This window comes from Botrytis cinerea, chromosome 16 (assembly GCF_000143535.2).
Source record: "Botrytis cinerea B05.10 chromosome 16, complete sequence".
Classification (NCBI taxonomy): domain Eukaryota; kingdom Fungi; phylum Ascomycota; class Leotiomycetes; order Helotiales; family Sclerotiniaceae; genus Botrytis; species Botrytis cinerea.
In genome coordinates, this window is record NC_037325.1 from 1,173,673 (window position 1) to 1,197,871 (window position 24,199).

Genomic DNA, 24,199 nt, shown 5'->3' on the forward strand with positions numbered 1-24,199 from the left:
TGATCATTGCTGGCTGATAATATTGTAACGTAGAAAAGGGTATAACTTCGAAGCTACCTCTCCTTAATGATTCATTGACGGTAGTTTATTCAATAATCCACGTGATCGGGGAATCAGGCTAATACTCCACTTCCACAAATGGAAGAGCCCTCTCTCTAACTTTCTACTTGATAATCACATCATCTTTGAAAATAAAATAGCATATTCTGAAGAAAGTCGAGTGATCCCCGCCTAGCACATCGAGTCTGATTTCACTTGAGGAAAGGATTAGAATATCTAGGAAATGAAATTCAATCGTTGGTACATTTGTACTTGATTTCTCAGAAATTTTCATTGCTGTACCTGTGCTACTGCTGAAACATAGAGAAGTGATTCACAAACTATGTATAGACATTGGTCTTTGAACATACGCAGAACGTCTCTTGTATAAAAGCCACCTTTCTATATTCCGCAAGTGCAAGATCCCCACGACTTAGCAAATCCCGACCAAATTCAAAACCTTATGATTCGTAACATCGTGATTCTCTACCCTATAGCTCGCCTTCCTCTCGAGACCCTGACATCCAATTCTTCGAAAATACGACACGTAGATCTTGCGGATGTTGGAACAGAAATTGTCGTCAAAACCAACTACATAGGAATCTTCGGTGTAGGAGGAGGTTGCACCCAAACGACCGTGGCATCACCTCGTCTTTGCGGAATCTTTGAAGTTGGAGGTGGTGGAGCCCAGACGATAGTTTCGTCTCCGCGCTTTTTTTGCGGTGATGTAAAAGTCGGGATGAGGGTTTCGATGGGGTTTTTTGTGGTTTTGAGGCTGAGAGCGACAGAGATTGTTTGGTCTTCACGCTTGTTTTGGTTTGTTGGGGATTTTGGAAGGATGATTTCGATGGGTTTGAGGGTGCTTTTGCGGCTGAGAGCAAGCTCGGTTGTCTTGTCTAGAATTTCGAATGCGTCTTTTTTGGTGGGTTGCGAGATGTGGTGGGTGTTGGTGTTGGGGCTTTGTTGATCGAGTGCATGTCCGGTGGGGATTATAGCGGTGGGTTTATTGAGCTCGATGATCTCCAAGGTTTCTGTTGTTTGTTTGTGAGTTTTATGCTGGGCTTTCATAGTATTCTTGGCATTTTGTGCTATTTTTCAGGCGTGATGAAATAGGATAGCTCCCGTACGTACCTTGTGAGACTACTGGAGCCGAAAGTCCTACGACAGTGAGGGAAGAGAGAACCACGAGGAACTTTTGCAGATTCATGTTTGATTTGACGTAGAAAGTTGCAGTATTGGTTTTGATAATGGTAGAAAAATTGCAATCTTCAAAAGAAGAAATGCATCTCTTTTAATACAAGAATTCGATTTGTACGACGAACTTAAGATCCTCAAATCGAAGTGTTCAATGTGTTCATATGCCACAATATCGGAGTGATTCTCCCATTGTGAAACTTTCACGACGGGTATACAATCATGATCTCTTTTCGATAAATGGTGAGATGGAACTCAGTATTTGATCTGAAGTTCTTTTAACTGTGCAAGAATACCATTTTGCAAAATCAGAGTCCAAAGGCTCAGACTATATTATCGCTATGCTTACCTTCCCAGAATTCAAATCCAGATGCTATCGGCAACCCCGGGTTACATCATAAACGTACATTGCTCGACGATGGTTGTAGAGTGAAGTTCCATCCCACGAGTGTCAGACACATCGAGGATACGAGTGTTGTGCAACTCAGACTGTGCAACACAAAGTGCATAATGTCCAGGAACGGATACTTTCTTTGTAATTCCTATGATGTTAGAAAGACGACATATATATGGAACTAGATCCCACAGAATTCTTCGTTATATTGCGGTTCCGTTTACATGGTAGGAGATATTCTCAAGTTTAAGTGATGTATACTTTGTTTTATGGATATATACATATAGTATTATGACTACTGCAACTACCAGAGAATTGTGTCTCATCCAGGGATATGAGCGTGCATTTCCTAATGATATTGTCACAGTATGATGAATGGCTCGGAATACTTTTGCCGTTTTGGTGTTATGATACTCGAAGTGGAACTTGGGATATTTTTTTGGACGATGCGACAACGGTCAGATCCGAGGAGTTCAAATGACATGGATAACTTGTGATATTTGGGTCTAGCGCATAGGATTTAATTTAGCAGTGATGAGTACGAAGATTGAAATCATATCATAAGGATATCTCGAACTCATTGCTCAAGTAGTTCACTGAATATACGATTAGGCCAGGATCAACGTATTCTTGCCTGACTTCAAGATCTCTTATACGGAAAATCAAAACTAAATAGCCCCATCTCCTACTTCAAAAATCAAGATCTCGCATTTAAGGGGCAAAGAGATTTTAAATGTATTAAAGATCAACATACTAAAAAGTCTCACTCCAACCAAAATTAATTCTATATCCAAGTTCATCCAATCATCTCATCTCACGCGAACTCTCACCTCTTCTTCCCTTCAAGGTCTCTTCCAAGTTTGTTTTCGCATCCGTGTACACAACATACATATAAACGTTTATGTTTATCAAGCGAGAGCCACGAGAACCTCCATAAATCAGATCGTACGCCGGAATCGGTTCCGGTATTCGATATCAGTGTTACATGTCACATTCAAGGGTTAACATCCTATCTCGATTATGCGTCATTAGATGTGATGAGAGACCTAGTACAAAAGTCTGGGTTTGGATTGTACATTTTTGGCGGAGATTGAATCCGTAGATAAAAATGAGCTTTGGATCCATATTCCAATAGTAAGGGAGAAATTAAGATTATCATTCTTGCGATTGTATTTTTCCCTCTCGCTCCTGTTGAAGCCCTTAACCCCCGTCTGAACTAGCCTGGAGAGATAGTGAAAGGGGGAAACAAGTCATCGAATCAGAAGAAATCACATGTAAATAGCAAACACAAGCATGAAAGGAGCTGCTTACAATTGGGTTGAAAGCGTAAATACTTATCTGTAGATATGGGGATCGCCATCAAAGAATTATCAATTTGTTCACAAATTCAAATGAAGATCTACTTACTACCACGCATAGAAAATGGACTCTGGCTTAAACTTTTAAGCTTTTTTTCTATGTTGTAAAGAGAAGAAGCAAAAGAATGTTAGAAATTTTCCCATGGTTTGAGTAATAGGCTACTGCTCATGGATTGGGCTCCCATGAAGTGGAAGTCGAGATAGTTACTGAACGAGGAGGGATGAAAGGAGAAGATAGGAAGATAGGAAGATACAGCAGGTTAAAATGGGGTTGGCAATAAAAAAATGTTGTGATTGACCGGGAAACGCGGAAAAGTGATAGCCTGTTGCGGACCTAAATTCCTTGTAGAGTTGCTAATATTACTACGATATCCATGGAAGTAGAGACCGTACTTCATTTTGAACTCCTTTGTAAAGATATCAGTGATCAAATACCTACTCTCAAATTTTCTAAATCTAAAATCACGTCTGAAAGCAACTCCTTAAACTCAGCCGCCTCTTGCTTATCTCCCATATTTCCTACGATGACCTCTAATTCCTCCGCCATTTTTCTTTGAGCTTCTTGATCCTTCGAGTAACGCTTTCGCATGCCATCTCCTGATTTTGATAACAATGCTGTAGATAGCTGTAGCATGGCAATGTGTAGCTCTATGGCCACCGAAGATGATGATGAGGCAGCTAATTTTATGGCAGATGTGGTTGAGATCAGAGTTAACCATTCCTGTTTAATAAACGATGTTGACTCTTCATCTATGACTGCGAGTAGAATTCGTACGATTTGGAGACCTCTTGCTGCTTCTGCAGTTATGGAAGATTGAAACTTTGTGGGTGGTGTGGTATCGGCAACACGGCTAAGGATAAGGAGGAGATCTTCAGAAACTACTTGCCACCCATCCTGATTCAAGAAAGCTTCCACTCCATCCTCAGTGGTCATGATTCCTTCGAGCGCCAGTAATATAGGATATCTGAAGTCAGGCTCATCCATAGTACTTATTTTGTATAGCTCAATGAACATATCCATCATACCAGCACTTTCTTTGCGTAAATTTTCGTTCTCATCCTCACGGATCCATATGGCTAATGCCCTGATACTAGCTAGGATCAAGGGGTCCGTAGTAACCTTATCTTGAATAGAATCCCAGGTTAAAGTGAGTCTCGTTCCTTCAGACGTGGCAGTTGTTCCAGCTCGTGCAGAAGGGTGTAATCCAGAGGCACCAGCAATAGATGCGTCCCATCTATCTCGCAGGTATTCAATTGCCAAAGACATAGTCTCGGCAATATCCTTTCGCAATTTCAGCATTAGATCTGGGGGCACGGTGAAGGATGTGGAATTTTCTTCATCGAGACTTCGAACAAGGTATCCTATGAAGCTTGAGAGAACATCAAATGCGGCTGCAAGTCGTTGTGAGATATTTGAATAGTCACTGTTATTCAATTTCGCTAAGAGTGACGGGAAGGATGATCGCAAGTCAATCAATAGAAGATTTACAAATAAATAAGAAAACGGCTTGCTATTACTTTCATTCTTGTTCGAGGTATGCAGATTTTCATCGTTGAACAACAATGAAGGGCATGTCACAGGGTATGCTTGTAGCAATGCCGCTGCCGCCTGGGTATATGCAACTCTACCAGCGAGTGTGGGCTTCCTGTTGACCAACTCGCGAAGCAAGACAACTATAGACTTAAGCCACTTTGGATTACGCGGAAGCGCCTAAAACACGTTAGACTCGTTACTTTTAATAGAGGGAGTATTGATGAATACCTCGAAAGATAACTTAGGTATAAAGCTTGAAACAAAAGATAAAAATGTGACAGCATCAGTTCCTTTAAACACTACAAGGAGATTTGGGATCACTCGATTGATACTTTCATGGACAGCTTGTACTTCGATCGTTGAAACATTTGCCCAAGTATAGTTTAGAATGTCAAGAACAAGAGGGCATTGTGGCGCGATCTCTGTCAATGAAGAGAGATCCTCAATCTTTAAAAGTTCTAGAGAGCCTTCTACTTGACTGACTATAGTCAACAGCGTTTGGAGAATAAACTGTGTAGTTTCAGGGGAACTAGATAGCATTAGCACGTGATTCATGTGCGGATAGTTGGAGTGTTACCTTTGAACAAGTGCTTTAACCAGCGGTCCTGTTCTCCCGGTGAGCTGTGGTCCCCTTCGAGTATTTTCTGGCAATAATATAGAGAATGTATGTAGTACAGCTACTGCGAGATCTACCATATCTTTTGCTTGGGCCTTGTCAATCTTCCCACTAAGTTGAGCTCGCAATAGTCGATCCAAGAACTTTGAGGATATAGATTCCCAAAGTATTTGTAGGCGTTCTGTATTTTTGACGAGCTGTTGTTCGTTGTCAAGAACGGATTTAAGGAGAGCAAGTCCTACGAACCTGGAAGTGTCGTCTTTCGCCTTTAAGAGGTCCTTCATTTTTTCAAAAGTTGCGCCAGGGCTACTGAGACCCGTTGGCTCAGGATTTGAGCTATCACCGACCTTTGATTCTGACATGCTTGATTCACAGTATATTTAGAACCTTTAATTCATCCACGTTGGAATCAAATGAATTTTGATCTTCGAAGCACTGGTAGAATTAGGATTGGGTATCAAATAGCTTTCGGTCGGAATTCGGTAAAACGTTGATCCGGAGGATTCTAGAGCACTCGAGACTCTAAGTCAACGACAAAGCTATTCCAGCTTACGACTATTGCAGAAGATGCAGATGTTTCTATCGAATGTATAAAGATGGCCAGTTCATCTGCGGGTTATTTCGCAACTCGGCGACAGCCCGACTCGTCGTCGAGTCGCAGTCCACCAAATCACCTCTCGGCCGAAGATGACAGCGATAACGATGATCCCCAAGCTGTACTTGCAGACGATCCACTTGACGAAGACAGCCCAAACCACTTCTCATTTAAGCGCAAACAGAAACAACCTGCGACGTCGAATTTTCTATCTGCATTTACCAAACCCAGTAGTGGATCCCAGTCGCGGCATAACACACCATCACCAAGAGGAAGCACAACAAGCCCAGGGAATGGTCGAGCATACCCAATAGGAAATAATTCACAACATAGTCCTAAGCCTAAAGATGGAGGGCCATTGGACTGGTATGTTGAGGGGCCAGGGCGACGGGTTGGATATGAGGATATGACAGCTATTGATTGGATCTTTGAATACACGAAAGAACGACAAAGACTACGGACGTTATACTCGAGCGCAACAGGATTGGTTGGATATATACAACAGCTTTTGGATGCAAGTCAGATATGGATAGTTCTTGTTCTGACTGGGCTGGCAGCAGGCGCATTTGCAGCCGGAATTGATATTGTCACGGATTTTCTGGCAGATTTAAAGACGGGATATTGTCGAGCTGGAGAAGACGGAGGTCACTTTTACCTTAACAAGTTCTTCTGCTGCTACGGATATGACAGTGTTGCCAAGTGTCGTGATTGGATACCGTGGAGTGTTGCGTCAAACATTGGTTCAGTTGGTGGGAAATGGTTTATAGAGTATTTCTTTTTCATATTATTCTCAGTAGGTTGGGCCCATCGATTATACTTGGTGCGATTACTGACGTAGAGTAGCTGTCTTTTGCTTTTATTTCAAGTGTTTTGGTCCAAGAATATTCTTTATATGCGAAGCATAGTGGTATTCCTGAGATCAAAACGATATTAGGTGGCTTTGTGATTCGGCGTTTTATGGGAATCTGGACATTGGTTATTAAGTCCCTTGGACTGGTGAGTTTCGTTAGATATATAGCTCGGGTGAGATACTGATTTAAGTAGTGTCTATCGGTTGCATCTGGAATGTGGCTTGGTAAAGAAGGCCCGCTTGTACATGTAGCATGTTGCTGTGCAAATGTTTTCATGAAATTATTTGTCAACATCAATGGTAACGAAGGTACGTCAGATATCTGAAATTTGAAACTTGATCTTCGTCTAATTTGATGTTCAGCTCGAAAACGTGAGGTACTTTCAGCGGCCGCGGCTGCTGGTATATCAGTTGCCTTCGGGTCTCCCATTGGCGGTGTGCTCTTCAGTCTAGAGGTAGGTGCCTGATGAATTATCATCATGTCTTTGGACTAATCAAATCTAGCAACTCTCATACTACTTTCCCGACAAAACTATGTGGCAAAGTTTTGTCTGTGCGATGACGGCTGCAGTAACTTTACAAGCATTGGATCCTTTTAGAAGTGGAAAGCTTGTTCTATATCAAGTTACTTACAGTACAGGTTGGCATGGATTTGAAATGATACCCTATGCTTTTCTAGGTATTTTAGGGGTAAGAGTTCTCTAGAAAAGTTATTACTTCTATGGTCTAACATCACTCAGGGAATATACGGCGGACTGTTTATCAAAGTTAATACAAGCATTTTTCAATGGAAGAAAACTGCTACTTGGCTTCCTGGACCGATAACACAGGTTATGATCGTTGCCACTTTAACTGCTTTAGTCAACTACCCAAACCTTTACATGCGAACTCAATCTTCTGAACTAGTTTTCTCCTTATTTGCCGAGTGTTCAAAGCTTACCGATGACCAGTTTGGATTATGCAAAACTGGTGCTGCTACTATTGGAACGATATTTTTATTACTGTTTGCAGCTGTACTGGGCTTCTTCTTAGCATCCATGACATTTGGACTCCAAGTCCCAGCAGGAATCATTTTACCTTCAATGGCAGTAGGGGCGCTCTTCGGTCGTGCCGTTGGCATCCTAGTCGAGATATGGGTTCACAACTTCCCCAAATTCTTTGCATTCGCCACCTGCGAGCCAGATGTTCCATGTGTTACTCCCGGCACATACGCGATTATTGGAGCTGCTGCTGCGTTAGGTGGTGTAACTAGAATGACAGTTTCAATTGTCGTTATTATGTTCGAGCTTACCGGAGCTTTAACATATGTTTTACCAATTATGATTGCTGTCATGATTAGTAAATGGGTTGGCGATGCTTTCGGCAAGCGTGGAATATATGAAAGCTGGATTCATTTGAATGAATATCCATTCTTGGATAACAGTGATGAGACACCCATACCTGATATATCGGTTCGGCAAATTATGACTCGAATTGAAGATCTTGTCGTGCTTACCGCTACTGGTCATACTATTGAATCTTTGACCAATGTTTTGGCAAGTCATCCATATCGCGGCTTTCCTGTGATCTCGGATCCTAGAGAAGCTATATTATTAGGATACATATCGCGAGCGGAACTTCAATACAATCTCAGAATATCCACACAATCCCCTCGATCACTTCGGCCTGAGACGGAAGCATATTTTTCACATCAACCATTTGCGGATCCACGAACAACACTTGATCTTCGACCATGGATGGATCAAACACCTATCACTTTACCTTCACGCTCAAACCTTCTTCTCACGGCAAACTATTTTCAAAAGTTAGGTGTTCGATATGTTCTTTATTGCGATCGAGGTGTGTTACAAGGATTTCTGACGAAGAAAGACGTCTGGTATGTATTGAATGGTGCAGAAGAAACTAGAAGAACGAATGGACAGGAGGATATGGGTATGGAGACGGGGCTTGCAAGAGAAGCAAGAACAGGGGAACAAAGAGGATTATTGAATGGTGATGAAGATGAATTGGTGCCGTTAACACCTTCTCATGACCATGTATCAATGTTATAGTGAATGGTACTTAGACTAATTGAAATTTTACACTTTTTTCGACCAAGTACTGTGGCTGTTAAGTGTAATCTCCCATTGGTCAAATTCGCAAATGGCCTCGTCACATTTTGATACGACAGGCTTTCCGCAGGGTCAATATTGGGCTGTGCTGCATTGTTACACTGCTTATGGAGGGGTAGCTTCCACACATTTTTAGACGTCGTAGCTCTACATCACTAACTTCGCTGAGCACGTTTCGAAGAATGATATGAGCAGATTCGTACGACTCTATCTTATGGGGTTGTATTGAAGAAGACAGCGAAGCAGATAATCATTATTTGATTAGGTCAATATATTATACTGGAGTCTTTCGCAATAGTCGGCATAGAAACGAAGCCTAAATGTTTACTGGACTCCACTATTAGCTCGGCATCTTCGTTAGTGCAGTGTATTGACCCCTCTTAACCCCTGAACCGTATCTTTGTTGCCGTGATCATCCGACTGACGGTGTACGAAGCTCAAATGTTCATCTACATTTGAATCTTCGCACACGATTAGAAGCAAAGAAGACAGTAGCTCGTATAATACCCTACAGATACGTCTATCTCCATACTGGTATTGCATCGCACATGTAACAGTAAGCTTTGCACCAGTGCAAGGTACAAATGTAGCATAGCCTCTTTCGACCAAGCATGTGGCAAGCATGCTCAAAGCAAGGTCAGCATGGCAAAGGCAACTAAACGCCTTATGAGAGGTCAAAAGTCTCAAAATATGCCAAGCCCCAAGAGTTCATCCCTCTACCTTGAATAGATAATTGACGAAACAGATGTGAATGGTCCATTTAATTTACTTTATCACTAGTCGTTTGTCCTTCGTACATATCGTAGTTAGAGCGTGTTACAAGGCTGTGAATCCCTGCGTTCGTCATCAACAGGTAATTCATTATATCATCACCCCACCATCATATTAAGCTACGCCCGCCACGGTTTACTTTTTCCCATTACTCAAATATCCACGACGACCTTTCATTAGACCTTTCATAGTCTACATAAACTACTTAAGAATCCTTTTGTTTCCGGACACGTTCCCAAAGATCAACCTACAAAAGACTATTAAAATCTTACTTCGAAAGAATGGGGGTAAGCTTTTAAAGTCTATATACACACAAATCAAGATGTACGGAAGACCAAATACTAATGCATATCCGGGGGGACAGCTAGCTTCTAAGATGGCAGCTGCACAGCAGGCTCAAGGAGGAGCACCTCCAGGTCTTCAAGCTGGTCAGCCACCATATGTATGTTTACTTCTCTTTGCAAATCCTCAATGTCTATTTGGAAATGAATGTTTGCTGATTACAATGTAGCCAACTGGCGGTCAACCACAGTATGGTCAAGGTCAGCAAGGTCAGATTTCTTCACCTGTGCATCCATCCCCATCCCCCCATCCGCAATATCCATCGCATGGTCAACCATCCCCATCCCCGACTCCCTATGGTCAACCCCCGCCATCCCCATATGGCGGACAGCCTTCGCCTTACGGGCAACCGCCAGCATCGCCTTACGGGCAACCGCCAGCATCTCCTTATGGGCAGCCTCCAACGTCGCCCCATCCTCAGTCATATGGATATCCTCCACCTCCACCTCCACCACAGCAACATCAACAGCAACAGTACAATCAGTATAACCCACCATATGGGCAGCCTCCACCTCCCCAACAGTACCAACAATATGGTCAATATGGGCAATCGCAACCTCCTCCGCAACAATATCAATCAAATCAGCCATACCAACAGCCACATCAGCAACCATATCAACCATATCCATCAAATACACGAGACCAGCCTCCCACACCAACGCAATCATTTCCTCCTCCTCCCTCGCAATATGGACAAAATGCTGGAAACCCACTAACACAATCTCAAATAGGTCAGCAATATCAAGCCTACCCTGGCGGCCCACCACCACCACAAGGAGGAGCTCCACCTCGCGCCGGACCTTTGGGTTACGTTCCAGGCGGAAGCTCCATTCCACCACAAGCAGTTAAGCAATCTCTTGAGGCAACTATTCGAGAGAAGAACTTGGGTAGTTTCTTCAGAAACCCTCAAATTCTTGATCAGATCTGCGCCATTGCCCCTCAAAAGATTGATCAACTCTGCCAAACCTGGAACGTACCCAAGGAGTTGGGCGCTGATATTGTAAAGCTTGCTTTATTCGACATTATTCTATTCGTTGGTATGTTCGCAAGCATGTTTGAGCGTCATACAATAAAATACTAACTCCGTAAAGATGACAGTGGTTCTATGATTTTCCAGGAGAATGGCTCTCGTATCGATGACATGAAGCTCGTATTGGGAAGAGCTGCATACGCCGGATCTCTATTCGATGCCGACGGAATCGAAGTGCGCTTTATCAACAGTGACGTACAAGGCAACCACATTCGATCTGAGCCAGAAGTTGAGGAACTTGTCAAACGTGTCCAATTCAAGGGCTTGACTCCATTAGGTGCACAGCTTAGAAACAAGGTTGTGGAGCCATTGATCATGAGCAAGGTCAGATCCAACTCACTTCAAAAGCCAGTTTTGGTTATCGTTATTACCGATGGACAACCAGATAACCAAGATGATGTTTTCCAACTTGTTAAAAACTCCTCGGCCGAGCTCGCACGTACTCCATATGGCAAACAAGCCATTTCTTATCAATTCGCACAAGTCGGCAATGACAAGCAGGCCACTGAGTTCTTGAAAAAACTCGACGACGATAGAACCATCGGTGATTTGATCGATTGTACATCCAACTTCGAAGCCGAACAAGATGAGATGGCCCGAACCAACCCAGGAACAGATTTGACTCCTGACTTGTGGTTATTGAAGCTTTTGGTTGGTGCTATTGATTCTTCCTACGATACCAAGGATGAACAAGGAAGCCGTCCCCCACCACCTGCCGGTCAATATGGACAGCCACAACAAGGATACGGTGCTCCTCCTCAAGGATATGGACAACAGCCTGGTGGATATCCTCCACAACAACAAGGCCAATATCCTCCTCCTCCTCAACAACAGGGCCAATATCCTCCTCCTCCTCAACAACAAGGTCAATATGGCGCTCCTCCTCCAGGTGGTGCTTATCCTGGCCAACAACAATACAGACCAGGTGGAGGCCCACCAGTTCCTCCTGTAAGTAGATTTCTTCACTCTTCGGGACAAAGACATACTAACAAACTTGTAGCGTTACTAATTGCATGTTCATAATTCTGAGAATCTACCTCTCTGTGGGGAAAGCCGAAGGGCAATTTGAGTGGACAACAATATCACAATATTCATTGGGTGATAAGTGACAGGAATGAAATTATGACCATCAGAAATTTCCAAATTTCCAAATTTCCAAATTTTCATATGATACGTTGGCTTTATTGAATTAGCAAGTTTTACCATTGATCTATCTAATTTTCCTGAAGCTGTTTGACTGTGATGTTTTGCATGTATTGAACGAAATCCTAGTGAAGTTGTAGGTGAAGTATAATAGTAGATACATGCTTTATTCGATGTCAGAACACCAAACCTGATCGGATCGATAAAGGATATATCTTTGACTCCTCGAATAGGTACCTCGATAGCTTAATTCTGCTCATAATCATGTTGTAGGTCTACTCCCGGTGAGCTTGAAATTCAGTCTACAAGTCTTCAGCTCACCGGGAGCACATGCATTGCAAACAGGAGTAAGAAAAATAGCTAATCTTAAGCTTCAAACTTCCATTCCTGCATATATTTGCCAGATATGCTGATGATAAAAAAGTAAGAACTATTGTAAATCCATGAATTGTATTATAAATTCAGATTCTCAATCAATTGCAGTTGTCAACTATCACCCGTTACTATTTTATTCAAGGCTCACTCTAGATTTCCCTGCAGCGGCCGCGCCACCACGTCACAGCTTAATCACTTCCGAGCTTTGAATCTCTCATCCCACCACCTCTCAAGCTTGTGCTACTGAACCACCTACTGAACCACCTCGTCGCAGAACACAACGCACGGCGCAGAATTCCACCCCAGTATCGGAAACTTTCTACGAATTAAGTACAGATCCTGAGATATCTTCCAGACCGGCAAAATGTCTGCAAAGATCGATAAGATCATTGCGCGTTTGCAAGAAAAGTAAGAATTCACAACTCCCCTCCCTCTTCCTTATTTGCCTTATTCCCCCCCCCCCCCCCTTCTCACTTCAACTCACGCAAAATCGATCTTCTTCTCTTTCTAACCACCTCCACAGAACCGCAGAAGGTACCTACTACGAAGCGCACCAACAAACCCGCGTCGTCGCTTCCCGCTACATCAAATCCCAAAACTACCCCGCCGCAACCGACATTCTCTATTCCGTTTCGCTCTCTCTGCTGCAAGCGTCTCAGGGCGGTTCCGGGGGTGATCTCGCTCTCTTCCTCCTCGAGGTCTACAACACTTCAGCCCTAACCTGCGACTCCGCATCCAAAGGCCGACTCTTCACACTCCTGCGTGCGTTTTCGCCCGAAGAACCCAGTCGCAAGCGCTTCATTACCGAGACCATCGCGTGGAGTTCCAAGACCTCTGCGTACCCGGCTGGCGATCCGGAATTGCATCATGTGATAGGAAGTTTGCTCGCAGAGGAGGGAGAAGCGTATGATGCGGAACGACATTTGATACTCGGCACGAAGGATTCCGCGGAGGTGTTGGCTAAGATGGAATATGAATGGTATCTTGAGGATGATAGTCATACTGCTGCGCTGTATGCGAGTCGAGCTGTGTTGCCTTATTTACTAGTTGGGAATGTGCGGGATGCGCGCAAGAGTTTGGGGATTTTCACGACCCGTTTGCGAGAGGCGAATGCGGGGTTGACGGTGCAGGAATTGGGGGGCGCGAATGAGGATATTAAGATTTACCCTTCTATTCCCTTGCTGAATTTTCTGGGATTGTTGTTGGTAGCGGTGCAGAAGGGAAACTCGTTGGATTTCAAACAGTTGATGAAGAAGTATGCGGGACAGATGAAAGAAGCTGGAGAGCTGTGGGAGGAGGCGTTGACGAGCGTGGGAGAAATGTATTTTGGAATTCAGAGACCGAGACAGGGAAATCCTTTGTTGGATATGATGGGGAGTATGTTTGGGGGTGGAATGGGGGGTGGAGCACAGCAACCGCAAGCTAGGAGGATTGGTCAGTCGGGGGGTGCACCAGTGGCCGAGGGTCTTGATTAGAGCAGAGGCTTTACATTGGACGGGGGAGCAATGGATGATTGATGGTCTCAAACTGCAAGTTGTTCAATTCCAGAGAAGCAGAAAAGATAGATACCAATACCAATACTCCGTAAGACTACCGTAATTTGTAGGATCAACCCTGGGTATCTCAACTCCCGTTCCATGCATCCATCCAAACTTTACGCCATGTTAAAAAAATTCGTCCATACCGGAAGTATGACCAGCATGCCAGAAATGCAGTCTACTGAATGACATATCCAACAAACACCACTTCAGCACTCACATTTGCATATCTCTGTATCGCATCTCACTTACGACCATGAGTTCTACAGAATTTATGCACGACTATCGAACAATCCCTTCATTTTCCGCTTCAAACATCCAGTTATCATCTGATAGCGCAGCTGTCTTGGCACGTAGACTATTGCGTACTGCTTCTAGTAATTCTAGATATTTGGTCAGTATCTTTGCGCAGATCGGATGCCGATTTAATGTATGAATATAATGAGGGCCAGTGTACAAGGAAGTATACAATGGATGAAAGATTGTACTAACCAGCGGGTTCACTTGGCGCACGATTGCGATCTCGTTGATGATGCTTTATCGAATCATTTAGACGTTGTCTTTCTCCTATTTCAGAGGTTACGTTAGCATTTCTTCCCATAAAGATACTTTCCCCTCTCTCTTTCCCTTCTCCCAGACTCCCAAAGAAAAGAAGAAGAAGAAAAAAACTCACTCTCCTCCTCTCCCTCAACCCCAACCATATCCTCATCATCGTCTCCAAACGACAAATCCCCTCCCGGATCTATTCCCCCTCCCAACATCATACTGCCAATATCAAAATCGCCATTTTTATCTCGCATCACTATATCCGTTGTGCCATCGAACGACAGGGTACTGTTATTCCGACTTCCATTTCTCTCATGTCCATTGTGCGGGAAGGAATGGAAATTGGCATCGCGATCGTTGGAGTGGGAGGAATGAGATGGGAATGTGGATGCGTGGTCCAGACGAAGGGTTTCGGCAGATGTACTGGTTGAGGAAGTGGTTGGACGACGGGGGAGAGACGGGATGGGATGCGAGGGGGCGGGGTTGGTGGGCGTGGTGTGCGAGTAGGAGTGGGAAGGGGTGGTGGATGATGCGGTGTGCGAGGTGCGGAGGTGGGAGGGGAAGAGATTACGTCGGACTGAGGGGCGGACGGGAGCATTGGCGCTGGTGGGATTGCGACGTTCGGGCATGTTGGACGATGTGAAATTGGCTCGTAGGTCTATAGATCGTCTGTAGGTTCGTAGGATTGGAGGAAGACTTGTGTTGCTTTCGGATGCGGATTTGGCTGTGAAAAAGTAGAGAGGACCAATTGAAGGAACGGCAATGGTACAGGACGTATAATAAATATCTAGAAGAGTGTGCCCATGGATGCTGTTATTGTACTGTCATAACCAAGCTTCCCAATGACCATGTGTCGCACACAACTCTCAGCGAACCATTATGTAGGTAAACATTGGATTGTTGTAAGGCTGTAGATATTGATTGCATTAGCGGGGAACGGACGTGAGCAGGGAGGGAGAGGGATGACCTGGTGGACATCTAGACAAATCAGATGAAAGCAGACAGACCATTTACTCCGCAGAACTATTGCACCGGCATAATTTTTGACCTGGCCTTGGCTCAAGCGAATTTGGTCTCTAGTGTCTAGACTTGTTCTCTCAGCCAGCACCTGACAATACCCATCTATCTATTTACATCACGATTTCTAATTTCTCGAGGTTTCTTATTCGTGGAATTCGAAGATTCACAAGTGGTCCATTTATATTCCTATTACGAGTAGAACAATATCAAATCACACACCGTGGATGTCACTCCATCATGAGTACTAATAACCAAGCACATCCTCAAGTCCATGTATTTAATACTCTTCCCTTAAATCAATTTGAGAGAACGCGTGATGCCGGCAATGCTGCAATTTCTAGACCTCAGGTATATTGTTCCTCATCCACCACCAATTTGTCTATTCTAGACTGACAATTGAACAGGAAATCGCACATTTTTCTTATGATGACAATCACGAGTTTCATTTAGACGATTCTTCGATTCGCTGGTATTATCCGCCCGATATAGGGACGGATCTGAATCGCGGATTTGAAACATTCCGTAAACATGACGATTCAAAGGATGAGCATCTGGAATCGTTATTGAGGGCGTTGATGGAGAAAGAGAAAACGACAAATCTCAAGACTGAGGCGGATATTATTACTTGGAGGGGGATGATGACCAAAGTTCGTCTATATTTAGGAAAAATAAGCAAGGAAAACGCTAATGAAAATGGGTATAGATTATTGCGAGTTTGTTTGACTCTAGAGATGGGTTCCAAATGAATGCCACGTGTTTTGAGGTGAGTTGAGTGATGGGTATGGGGTTTCAGATTTTCGGGACTAATCGAGATGAAGGGGACAATGTATGCTTGATGATGAATTACTGTGTGGGCAGCAAGCTAACTTGCATAGCTTTGTCGAGGAAGACCACCAATATAAAGTCGTGACCAGAGCTAGACAAGATGCACGACAGCGTCCTCAGCCAGGAAGACCTTCAGGAGATGCGATGAGTTTCTGGGGTAAGTCTGAGGTATCTTAGACGGGTATTCGTAACCTTCGCTGACTGTGTATAGGATATAAGTTCGAAACTTTATGTCTCATGCCTACTCCATGGCCGGAAACGTCTCGAGATTATATCGAAAATCGAGATACTGAGATTGTGAACAACCATGCCCAATATTGCTCCATTGTAAAAACAAAAATTGGAGGTAATGCTCTGGTTATTGGTGGAGAAGTTGACGGAAGTATGTTTACATCTTATGGTTTGATGATTCGTATCTAACAAGGGTCTAGTATACAAGGGATCAAAGTCTGAGGATGGAAAGTCTACGGAGTGGCTCGAGTTGAAAACAAGCGTGACTCCTAGACATCGAGGGGATGAGCAGAATTTTGAGAAAAAGCTTCTAAAATTCTGGCTCCAATCGTTTTTGCTTGGAGTTCCTCACATCATAGTCGGAAAACGAAGTCCTGATGGGATTCTTCAAAGCGTCGAAAGAATCAATACGGCCCAAATACCTGGAATGGTAAAGAGAGGGGGAAATAACTCATGGGATGGAGATATGTGTATCAACTTCGCAAATCAGATTCTTCAATGTAAGTCCGAAGCACTGTTCATTCTTGTCGTGGCTAATAAAGACAGTCCTGAAAGCAACTATTATCGGTGATGGTGTGTGGAAGATTCGAAGAAGAGAAAAATCCATGGCCATCGAGGTATTCAAGGTAGAAGAAAAGGGACATGGCGGCATACTATCTGATGAATTTGTCGAATGGCGAGGTAAACTTGGTCAACAAACGAGTCTCAATTCTCATGTCGAGAACAGCACAGTGCAGATGAACGGTCTGAACGTCACTGCGGGAGATGCACCTCAAACCGCCCTGGCTGATACACCTCTGAGTTGATGGGCTGGTGGGTTGATGCAGCAGTGAATAATCACGCAGCAGCAAGCAATAGCTCCGACGTCGGATACGCCCAAATGCATCAAAAGCTCGGACACGGCACGCTCAACAGAATGGAAGAAAACGAAGATCAGAAGAGAAAGGTAAAGATAATCTTTTGCTTCGGGCCCTGAGACACGGCTTGCATTGTTCTGACATGTTCTGACACCATCGTGCGCCGCCCTCGATGTGCAAAAGTAGTTCTGTTGGGATTGATTGCATGATGTTCATCCCCGGACTTCCCCTCACAAAACACAAACCTAGGGAATCCGGTGAAGAATGTATAGATATAATTAGATTTTGATTGGATGGTTTAGTATGAAAAAGAAAAAGAAAAAGAAAAAGAAGATTCTCATGTCGTTCCTTCCTCAACCTTCCGATATGGCTCCCGCTGCGGTTTTGGGTTGATGAGCGAGAAGAGAAAGTGACATAAAATTCGACTTTTCTCTCCCGTATATACACGATTGACCCACTCAATCTGAGTCTTATTGCCCAAATCCTCAATCTCCTCTGATACATACTTTTTTGTGCCAATTCCGTTGAATGTTCGACTTTTTCCCTATACTTAACAAAATTCGTCCATTTCTCATCCTATCAAGAATATCCTCAAGAAAACTGCAGCCCATTCTCGCTCTGTCGATTTGGAACCTGGAACCCAATTTACCTAGGTAAACGGACGAAATGTACCGAGGCTTGAGACTTTCCAGGGTTCAAAATCTGAGCCACAGCCATACCCGTGGAACAAGGCTATGCTCCTTCCCCGTGAATCGATACCAATCGACTGCTTCGGGAGCTGCTACAAAACCAGAGGGTGAAGACGTGGGAGATTTCGAAGCGATTACGAATCATTCCTTGAACGCGAAGATACCTAGATCCTATAAATCAACTCTTGATTCTACATCTACGAATACTGCGCCTTTACACAAGACATATTCTTCGGACAAAACTGCCAACATGGCTAAATTCGATCATCCGTGAGTCACGAGTTTCTTTCTCTTTTTGTTTTCTGGGGGACTGGATGGGAAGGTTGGACTTGAGATGTTTTGATGATTATAGATAGAGATGGGTTGAGGACGAAGGAAATATACTAATGCCGAAATCCGTATAGTATACTTCCCGATACCTCACATTCGATAGAATTGAGAAGAAAGAATAAAACATTAGGTCTCGTCCCTCCTAATGTAGAAAGTCACAAGCTTCAGACGACAAGATGTAAGTAATCTTGAGGATCGATTCGGGTTCATTCTCCATTCTGGAGGATGGCTTATTTATGTGGAGAGGGGATGCTGATTTGATATCAGGTCTTCAACAATTAAACGCGAAGAAGACACCTATTGAAAAGTACATGTATCTCAGTAACTTGAGAAATAACAATGTGCATTTGTTTTATCGATTGGTGCAAGAGCATTTGACGGTATGTTTTTATTTTGATCTTTTAGGGGTGATTAAATGGGAATCGAAGGGATGAGGGGATGACTTACGAGTGAAATGATTGAAATTGGTGTTGACGATTGTGTGTAGGATATCACGCCTTTGATATATACACCAACGGTAGGAGAAGCATGTTTGAGATGGTCAGAGATTTATCAACAACCTGAAGGTATTCCATATTCTGCCCAAACTCCAATGTCAAAAACTGACAAAATTAGGGTTATATCTCTCCTACCATGATCGAGGAAATCTGGAAGAAGTCCTCGGTAATTGGCGTCAATCTGATGTTGAGATGACGGTTGTCACTGACGGTTCTCGCATTCTTGGTTTGGGTGATTTGGGTGTTAATGGTATGGGTATTCCAGTTGGTAAATTGTCATTATATACTGGGTGTGCCGGTATTCATCCTTCCAAGACCTTACCAATTACCCTGGATCTTGGTACCAACAATGAAAAGTTTCTTAAAGATCCATTATATATGGGAAATCGTATGAAGAGGGTTTCCACTAAAGAGGAAGCTGAGTTTATGGAGGAGTTAATGGTGGCTTTGAATAAGATGTGGCCTGGGTATGCTTCAGATGTTCTCTTGGTGGGAAGAAATTGACTAATTCATGAGTAGGATCATCGTTCAATATGAGGATTTCAAAAATCCTTTCCCGTCTCTCGCAAAATACCAAAACAAGTATCCTTGTTTCAATGATGATATCCAGGGAACTGGCGCGGTTATCTTGGCAGGTATCATCAATGCTTTACGTCGAACAGGTGTTCCTGTCAAAGACCAGAGAGCTGTTTTTATGGGTGCGGGTAGTGCTGGTGTAGGTGTTGCTCAACAAATTGTGGAATTCTTCCGAAAAGAGGGATTGACGGAAGATGAAGCACGCCGTTGCTTCTGGTTTGTTGACACTAAGGTATACACTCTGCCATTCTTGCTTGGAATCATAAGCTAATTTCTCTAGGGTCTAATCACAAACGATAGAGGTGATAAGTTGGCTGAACACAAAGTCTACTTTTCCCGTGATGACAATGATGGAAAACAATACAAAACTCTCCCAGAAGTAGTTGAATATGTTAAGCCTACAATCCTGATGGGATTATCCACGATCCGAGGAATTTTCGATGAGTCAATTGTCAAGAGAATGGCCCAATTGAATAAGAGTCCGATCATCTTTCCACTATCTAATCCTTCTAGTCAAGCTGAATGCACATTCGAGGAAGCTATGAAATGGACCGATTGCAGAGCCTTGTTTGCTAGTGGAAGTCCTTTCCCAGATTATGTTCAAGATGGCAAAACATACTCTGCTGGACAAGGAAAGTAAGTATTCACGTGCACCGCATTATTGTATTTGAAATCTAATGATATTCTAGCAATATGTATGTATTCCCTGGTATTGGACTTGGATCAATCCTTTGTAAAGCCTCATGCATCAATCAAGAAATGGTACGTTCAGTCTACTTGTTTCCTTATTAATTACAAGATAGCTAACCAATGATTCCACAGATCTACGCTTCAGCTGAAGCTCTCAGCACCTCCCTTACCCCTTCCGAAATTTCCGCTGGTCGTCTCTATCCCGAACTCAACCGTATTCGCGAAGTAAGCGTCATTGTCGCTCGCCAAGTAATCCGCGCAGCTCAACAATTCAACTTCGATCGCGAACCTGCTATCCGTGGTATGAATGATGAGCAACTCGATGCGTGGATTATAGGAAGAATGTATGATCCAACATTAGCCATCCAAACCTCGGGCTTGAAATCGACTGTAGGACAGAAGAATTCGACGCCTAGATCATTGCTTTAGTTTACTCCATGATAGAGAGGATATTAAAGAGATCAATGAGGGCTCTGTCGTAACTAATTTTGTAGCGGCGGTTATGGGCCAGGCGGCTTGGTCTTGGTGGGGTTGGTGCAGATGGATTCCTAGGTGGGGGATGCTGGAACAGGGAATCTTTAGGGGTGTGGAGAGGGGTGAGGGAAGAGATGTGGAAAGGGTTGATAGGAGGGAGATGAGGGTGTCGATGCGGAGGCGGTTATAGATAGATTGATTGATTGATTGCATATTGGCAGGGCGTAGCTAAGCGATGGTTTTGCTTTTCTTTCGTTTTCTTTGGCTATAATGGATCACTGGATCTCCCGTTTTAGAAGGGTGATGGTATATCAATAATGGATGAATAGCCTTGATGGTAGGAAAGGGAAGAGTAAGAAACTCTACTTAATGGGTTGATGAGAAGATAAAATCAGTAGATTGAGAGAAAAGGTTTACCTCAAGTGTCATAGGACAAAAATGAAATTGATTCACTTTGATTCTTAATTCTGCGAACAAATTGATAAAAGGTTCGTACGCAAACACTCAAATACCACTTGTCCATAATCTGTTTGGAAGCTCCCAATTATCGCAAGGAGGCAATGTCACGTGGATGGGGCAACTTCGGGATAAATTGTTTTGTTGCATATCTGAAAAATTGTTCACTTTTGCAATTTACATGTCGCATTTTAGGGACAGAATTGTTAAAAATTCCATCGACTGGGAATAAGAGCACTTTCTTGGGTATTATTTCCGGCCGTGTCGGACAAGCTCTTGGAAAAAATTGGTCTGTTCTGCCATCTCCCACCGCTTTTGGGTGCCCAAACGAGAACCTCAAAAAATCACAAGTTGGATTCTTCTCATCCACGCTTCTTTGATACTGCAGATTTTACTGGCTTGTAGAGCCCATAGCCGTCAAGATGGTGAATATTACGGAAAAGATCAAGGAGTGAGTTTTCCGAGGTTGGGAATGTGGTTGTGGGGTGAGATGACAAACGGAAGATGAATACTAATGCTGTGGAAGGATTGAGGATGAGATGAGGAGGACGCAGAGTAAGTTGGATAAACCTGGGGGTTTGGCGGTGCATGTGTGATGATTTGAGAGGTGGGGAGTATCTTGTGAATGCGTACTAATTGTGAGAATAGAAAATAAGGCCACCGGTATGTACTATTGGGAAGAACGAACCTGCAACACGTGATCATAACTGATCTGATATGTTTTAGAATATCATCTTGGACTTCTCAAAGGGTTTGTTCTCTTTCCTTGCAACTTTTCTTGACAGGCGATTCTTCTTGCTCACCGCATGATATAGAAAACTCGCTCGTTACCGCGCCCAGCTTCTTGAGCCCGGTCCAGGAGCTGGAGGAGCAGGTGGTACAGGTTTCGACGTATCCAAATCTGGAGATGCGCGAATTGCCCTAGTGGGTTTCCCATCTGTTGGAAAATCTACCTTTCTGTCCAAGATTACCAAGACGAAATCTGTGGTGGCGGCCTATTCGTTTACGACGCTTACAGCTATTCCTGGTGTGTTGGAGTATGGAGGAGCGGAGATTCAGATTTTGGATTTGCCGGGTATTATTGAGGGGGCTGCAGAGGGGAAGGGTAGAGGAAGACAGGTTATTAGTGCGGCGAAGACGAGTGATTTGATTTTGATGGTTTTGGATGCTACGAAGAAGGCGGAGCAGAGAGCGTTGTTGGAAGCGGAATTGGAGGCTGTTGGGATTAGGTTGAATCGGGAACCACCGTATGTTTATTCTCCATCCGTCGTTCATACCAAGAAAGCTAGCGCGACAAAGTCATATGCTAATATATCCAGAAACATCTATCTCAAACCTAAAGCCGCCGGCGGCATGAAAATCACGTTCCAAACACCACCCAAATATATCGATCAAAAGATGATCTACAATATTCTCCGAGATTACAAAATTCTCAACTGTGAAGTTCTCATCCGAGACGAATACTGCACCGTCGACGACTTCATCGACGTTATCATGAAAGATCATCGCAAATACATCAAATGTCTGTACGTCTACAACAAAATCGACAGCGTCTCCCTCGATTTCCTCGACAAACTTGCTCGGGAACCTCACACCGTCGTCATGTCCTGCGAAATGGATTTGGGCATTCGCGATGTTGTTGATCGCTGTTGGGAAGAATTGAAACTCATTCGTATCTACACAAAGAGGAAGGGAGTGGATCCGGATTTCTCAGAAGCGTTGATTGTGAGGAGCGGGTCGAGGATCGAGGATGTCTGTGATCAGATTCATAGGACGCTAAAGGATACTTTCAAATATGCGTTGGTTTGGGGGGCGAGCGCGAGACATGTGCCTCAGAGAGTGGGATTGGGTCATTTTGTGGCGGATGAGGATGTTATTAGTATCGTTAGTGCTTTTAAGGCTTAAGTTGTGCTGTGAGTGGAATGAATATAGAAAGAAGTTGATGAATCATGGTGTTTGAAATTCCCTTCTGGTGAACTATATATCGTATTGATGAGGTGTTGGAAGTTGAACAAATGCTAAGGATGAGACTTGTACGATTTATATCTTGAACATTAAAGATTGATCACTAGCTGAGTAGAGGTATGTATACATGTCTCCTCGCTTTTGTCCTCACATTGCCATATCTTTGGTAAATCGATCGATATCTATGTTATCTTACCTGGTATTATCAATACTGTTACGATTCATAACTCTCTCATTATCCTATCACGTCCTCGTCCTCATCCTCGTCGCCGTCAATATTCCATCAATATCCCATCACCACATCATAGCACAGTACAGTACAGCATACCCACGCCGCAACGACTTCCCTTCCTCCTCAAAATTCCAGTCAATTCAAGCCAGATCGGTGAATGAATGAATGAATGAATGAATGAATAGATTTTGTATCATGTTGGGACATGCGAATATATATGCTGAGTTGTTAATCTCGATCGGATCTTGGGGTTTGGATTTAGGGGTATGGGTATGGTTGTGTTTGTGGGATGGGATGGGATGAGATGAGATGAGATGAGAGTGTGATTTTAGCAAAGAGCTGGAGATCTGTTCTGAGGTTTGTTTTTGGATCTGTTTTTTTTTTTAGAGAGAGGGCTATGCTAGCTTGGAATCTGGGTTATGGGATATGGGATATGAGGGGGAGAGAAGGGGGGGAGGAGGTCATGTTAGAGTTATTGTTGTGGGTGATGATGATGATGATGATGATGATGATGATATGATGATATTACTCTCCAGTGATATATAGTATATAAGTAGGAGGAGATCAAATATCAAGTATCAAGTATCAAGTATGAGAACTCAGAAATCAGGATTATTACAGAAAGAAAGGAAAGCAAAGCAAAGCAAAGCAAAGCAAGGAAGAAGAAGAAGAAGAAGAAGAAGAAGAAAAAATTATCTTAGCAAAGCAAAAGTGTGAACTTATTAGAATCTAATCACATACTTGAAATTACATCTCGCCTTCTCTTATCTTGTTTTCTGTTTTATTCATACACATCTTCAACGTCCAACTTCCAAATCCCAAATCCCGAAAGAGACAGCATATGATGTGCATATTACAAATTACCTACCGGCCATCTGTGCAAATAAACATTCTGAGTGATCCCCCAAAACTGATCAGGCA

The 24,199-nt window shown here is 43.4% G+C and overlaps 9 protein-coding genes across 23 annotated transcripts, besides 1 other annotated feature; 6 read left to right on the plus strand and 3 right to left on the minus strand.

The window, feature by feature from the left end:
- Nucleotides 1-221: 221 nt before the first annotated feature.
- On the minus strand, nucleotides 222-1,530 carry BCIN_16g03050 (hypothetical protein). Of its 2 annotated transcripts, none has more exons than XM_001551830.2 (2): nucleotides 1,171-1,530; nucleotides 222-1,070 (listed from the first exon to the last, which is right to left on the minus strand). In XM_001551830.2, exons 1-2 carry the CDS (start codon nucleotides 1,244-1,246, stop codon nucleotides 631-633), a joined length of 516 nt encoding a protein of 171 aa, XP_001551880.1. In that variant the 5' UTR covers nucleotides 1,247-1,530; the 3' UTR covers nucleotides 222-630. The 2 variants fall into 2 exon arrangements, with proteins under 2 accessions (XP_001551880.1, XP_024553860.1); XM_024698043.1 differs by having other exon boundaries at nucleotides 222-1,100.
- A 1,163-nt stretch (nucleotides 1,531-2,693) lies between these two features.
- BCIN_16g03060 (hypothetical protein) lies at nucleotides 2,694-5,561 on the minus strand. The gene is made up of 3 exons (XM_001551831.2): nucleotides 5,097-5,561; nucleotides 4,748-5,048; nucleotides 2,694-4,696 (listed from the first exon to the last, which is right to left on the minus strand). Exons 1-3 carry the CDS (start codon nucleotides 5,495-5,497, stop codon nucleotides 3,413-3,415), a joined length of 1,986 nt encoding a protein of 661 aa, XP_001551881.1. The 5' UTR covers nucleotides 5,498-5,561; the 3' UTR covers nucleotides 2,694-3,412.
- Nucleotides 5,562-5,667: 106 nt separating this feature from the next.
- On the plus strand, nucleotides 5,668-9,145 carry BCIN_16g03070 (hypothetical protein). Its single transcript, XM_024698044.1, has 6 exons — nucleotides 5,668-6,523; nucleotides 6,574-6,726; nucleotides 6,775-6,889; nucleotides 6,944-7,035; nucleotides 7,085-7,270; nucleotides 7,321-9,145. Exons 1-6 carry the CDS (start codon nucleotides 5,732-5,734, stop codon nucleotides 8,629-8,631), a joined length of 2,649 nt encoding a protein of 882 aa, XP_024553861.1. The 5' UTR covers nucleotides 5,668-5,731; the 3' UTR covers nucleotides 8,632-9,145.
- A 269-nt stretch (nucleotides 9,146-9,414) lies between these two features.
- BCIN_16g03080 (hypothetical protein) lies at nucleotides 9,415-12,086 on the plus strand. Of its 5 annotated transcripts, none has more exons than XM_024698048.1 (6): nucleotides 9,415-9,749; nucleotides 9,827-9,904; nucleotides 9,974-10,013; nucleotides 10,536-10,841; nucleotides 10,896-11,782; nucleotides 11,835-12,086. In XM_024698048.1, the coding sequence occupies exons 1-6, from the start codon at nucleotides 9,744-9,746 to the stop codon at nucleotides 11,841-11,843; spliced, it is 1,326 nt and encodes a 441-aa protein (XP_024553863.1). In that variant the 5' UTR covers nucleotides 9,415-9,743; the 3' UTR covers nucleotides 11,844-12,086. The 5 variants fall into 5 exon arrangements, with proteins under 5 accessions (XP_024553863.1, XP_024553865.1, XP_024553862.1 ...); XM_024698045.1 differs by having other exon boundaries at nucleotides 9,974-10,004; XM_024698049.1 differs by having other exon boundaries at nucleotides 9,415-9,904.
- Nucleotides 9,744-9,761: a sequence feature (Short protein (BCIN_16g03080, ATZ58556.1) was converted to a misc_feature.).
- Nucleotides 12,087-12,269: 183 nt separating the features above from the next.
- On the plus strand, nucleotides 12,270-13,963 carry Bcget4. 4 transcript variants are annotated; one of them, XM_024698051.1, is made up of 3 exons: nucleotides 12,270-12,400; nucleotides 12,461-12,760; nucleotides 12,876-13,963. In XM_024698051.1, exons 2-3 carry the CDS (start codon nucleotides 12,717-12,719, stop codon nucleotides 13,825-13,827), a joined length of 996 nt encoding a protein of 331 aa, XP_024553867.1. In that variant the 5' UTR covers nucleotides 12,270-12,400; nucleotides 12,461-12,716; the 3' UTR covers nucleotides 13,828-13,963. The 4 variants fall into 4 exon arrangements, with proteins under 4 accessions (XP_024553867.1, XP_024553868.1, XP_024553869.1 ...); XM_024698052.1 differs by having other exon boundaries at nucleotides 12,518-12,760; XM_024698053.1 differs by having other exon boundaries at nucleotides 12,627-12,760.
- A 27-nt stretch (nucleotides 13,964-13,990) lies between these two features.
- On the minus strand, nucleotides 13,991-15,497 carry BCIN_16g03100 (hypothetical protein). The gene is made up of 3 exons (XM_001545043.2): nucleotides 14,564-15,497; nucleotides 14,383-14,457; nucleotides 13,991-14,273 (listed from the first exon to the last, which is right to left on the minus strand). The coding sequence occupies exons 1-3, from the start codon at nucleotides 15,063-15,065 to the stop codon at nucleotides 14,173-14,175; spliced, it is 678 nt and encodes a 225-aa protein (XP_001545093.1). The 5' UTR covers nucleotides 15,066-15,497; the 3' UTR covers nucleotides 13,991-14,172.
- A 4-nt stretch (nucleotides 15,498-15,501) lies between these two features.
- Bcrai1 lies at nucleotides 15,502-17,676 on the plus strand. Of its 5 annotated transcripts, XM_024698056.1 has the most exons (8): nucleotides 15,502-15,804; nucleotides 15,861-16,103; nucleotides 16,160-16,219; nucleotides 16,275-16,282; nucleotides 16,332-16,438; nucleotides 16,493-16,663; nucleotides 16,713-17,012; nucleotides 17,059-17,676. In XM_024698056.1, exons 1-8 carry the CDS (start codon nucleotides 15,694-15,696, stop codon nucleotides 17,316-17,318), a joined length of 1,260 nt encoding a protein of 419 aa, XP_024553873.1. In that variant the 5' UTR covers nucleotides 15,502-15,693; the 3' UTR covers nucleotides 17,319-17,676. The 5 variants fall into 5 exon arrangements, with proteins under 5 accessions (XP_024553873.1, XP_024553874.1, XP_024553875.1 ...); XM_024698057.1 differs by having other exon boundaries at nucleotides 16,160-16,282; XM_024698058.1 differs by having other exon boundaries at nucleotides 16,275-16,438.
- Nucleotides 17,677-17,698: 22 nt separating this feature from the next.
- On the plus strand, nucleotides 17,699-21,101 carry BCIN_16g03120 (hypothetical protein). The gene is made up of 9 exons (XM_024698059.1): nucleotides 17,699-18,328; nucleotides 18,463-18,566; nucleotides 18,656-18,768; nucleotides 18,876-18,954; nucleotides 19,004-19,352; nucleotides 19,405-19,693; nucleotides 19,742-20,097; nucleotides 20,151-20,223; nucleotides 20,284-21,101. Exons 1-9 carry the CDS (start codon nucleotides 18,036-18,038, stop codon nucleotides 20,578-20,580), a joined length of 1,953 nt encoding a protein of 650 aa, XP_024553876.1. The 5' UTR covers nucleotides 17,699-18,035; the 3' UTR covers nucleotides 20,581-21,101.
- Nucleotides 21,102-21,301: 200 nt separating this feature from the next.
- Bcrbg2 lies at nucleotides 21,302-23,109 on the plus strand. 3 transcript variants are annotated; one of them, XM_024698060.1, is made up of 6 exons: nucleotides 21,302-21,532; nucleotides 21,608-21,636; nucleotides 21,730-21,744; nucleotides 21,808-21,832; nucleotides 21,897-22,328; nucleotides 22,401-23,109. In XM_024698060.1, exons 1-6 carry the CDS (start codon nucleotides 21,504-21,506, stop codon nucleotides 22,984-22,986), a joined length of 1,116 nt encoding a protein of 371 aa, XP_024553878.1. In that variant the 5' UTR covers nucleotides 21,302-21,503; the 3' UTR covers nucleotides 22,987-23,109. The 3 variants fall into 3 exon arrangements, with proteins under 3 accessions (XP_024553878.1, XP_024553877.1, XP_024553879.1); XM_024698061.1 differs by having other exon boundaries at nucleotides 21,302-21,636; XM_024698062.1 differs by having other exon boundaries at nucleotides 21,608-21,744.
- Nucleotides 23,110-24,199: the final 1,090 nt, after the last annotated feature.

Coding starts and splice junctions, on each gene's coding strand:
- BCIN_16g03050 (XM_024698043.1), bottom strand. CDS start 1,246: ATGAATCTGCAAAAGTTCCTCGTGGTTCTCTCTTCCCTCACTGTCGTA. Junction 1,101..1,170: donor GGCTCCAGTAGTCTCACAAG/GTACGTACGGGA, acceptor ATACTATGAAAG/CCCAGCATAAAACTCACAAA.
- BCIN_16g03060 (XM_001551831.2), bottom strand. CDS start 5,497: ATGTCAGAATCAAAGGTCGGTGATAGCTCAAATCCTGAGCCAACGGGT. Junction 5,049..5,096: donor GTTAAAGCACTTGTTCAAAG/GTAACACTCCAA, acceptor AATGCTATCTAG/TTCCCCTGAAACTACACAGT. Junction 4,697..4,747: donor TACCTAAGTTATCTTTCGAG/GTATTCATCAAT, acceptor AACGTGTTTTAG/GCGCTTCCGCGTAATCCAAA.
- BCIN_16g03070 (XM_024698044.1), top strand. CDS start 5,732: ATGGCCAGTTCATCTGCGGGTTATTTCGCAACTCGGCGACAGCCCGAC. Junction 6,890..6,943: donor CAACATCAATGGTAACGAAG/GTACGTCAGATA, acceptor TTTGATGTTCAG/CTCGAAAACGTGAGGTACTT. Junction 7,036..7,084: donor GTGTGCTCTTCAGTCTAGAG/GTAGGTGCCTGA, acceptor AATCAAATCTAG/CAACTCTCATACTACTTTCC.
- BCIN_16g03080 (XM_024698046.1), top strand. Junction 9,905..9,973: donor AAGCTGGTCAGCCACCATAT/GTATGTTTACTT, acceptor ATTACAATGTAG/CCAACTGGCGGTCAACCACA. Junction 10,842..10,895: donor CGACATTATTCTATTCGTTG/GTATGTTCGCAA, acceptor AACTCCGTAAAG/ATGACAGTGGTTCTATGATT.
- Bcget4 (XM_024698050.1), top strand. CDS start 12,717: ATGTCTGCAAAGATCGATAAGATCATTGCGCGTTTGCAAGAAAA. Junction 12,761..12,875: donor ATTGCGCGTTTGCAAGAAAA/GTAAGAATTCAC, acceptor CCACCTCCACAG/AACCGCAGAAGGTACCTACT.
- BCIN_16g03100 (XM_001545043.2), bottom strand. CDS start 15,065: ATGCCCGAACGTCGCAATCCCACCAGCGCCAATGCTCCCGTCCGCCCC. Junction 14,458..14,563: donor GGTTGAGGGAGAGGAGGAGA/GTGAGTTTTTTT, acceptor CCTCTGAAATAG/GAGAAAGACAACGTCTAAAT. Junction 14,274..14,382: donor TGCGCCAAGTGAACCCGCTG/GTTAGTACAATC, acceptor CCAAATATCTAG/AATTACTAGAAGCAGTACGC.
- Bcrai1 (XM_024698056.1), top strand. CDS start 15,694: ATGAGTACTAATAACCAAGCACATCCTCAAGTCCATGTATTTAATACT. Junction 16,439..16,492: donor AGATGCGATGAGTTTCTGGG/GTAAGTCTGAGG, acceptor GACTGTGTATAG/GATATAAGTTCGAAACTTTA. Junction 17,013..17,058: donor CGCAAATCAGATTCTTCAAT/GTAAGTCCGAAG, acceptor TAATAAAGACAG/TCCTGAAAGCAACTATTATC.
- BCIN_16g03120 (XM_024698059.1), top strand. CDS start 18,036: ATGTACCGAGGCTTGAGACTTTCCAGGGTTCAAAATCTGAGCCACAGC. Junction 18,329..18,462: donor ATGGCTAAATTCGATCATCC/GTGAGTCACGAG, acceptor AAATCCGTATAG/TATACTTCCCGATACCTCAC. Junction 20,098..20,150: donor TACTCTGCTGGACAAGGAAA/GTAAGTATTCAC, acceptor ATGATATTCTAG/CAATATGTATGTATTCCCTG.
- Bcrbg2 (XM_024698060.1), top strand. CDS start 21,504: ATGGTGAATATTACGGAAAAGATCAAGGA. Junction 21,833..21,896: donor CATCTTGGACTTCTCAAAGG/GTTTGTTCTCTT, acceptor CGCATGATATAG/AAAACTCGCTCGTTACCGCG. Junction 22,329..22,400: donor AGGTTGAATCGGGAACCACC/GTATGTTTATTC, acceptor TAATATATCCAG/AAACATCTATCTCAAACCTA.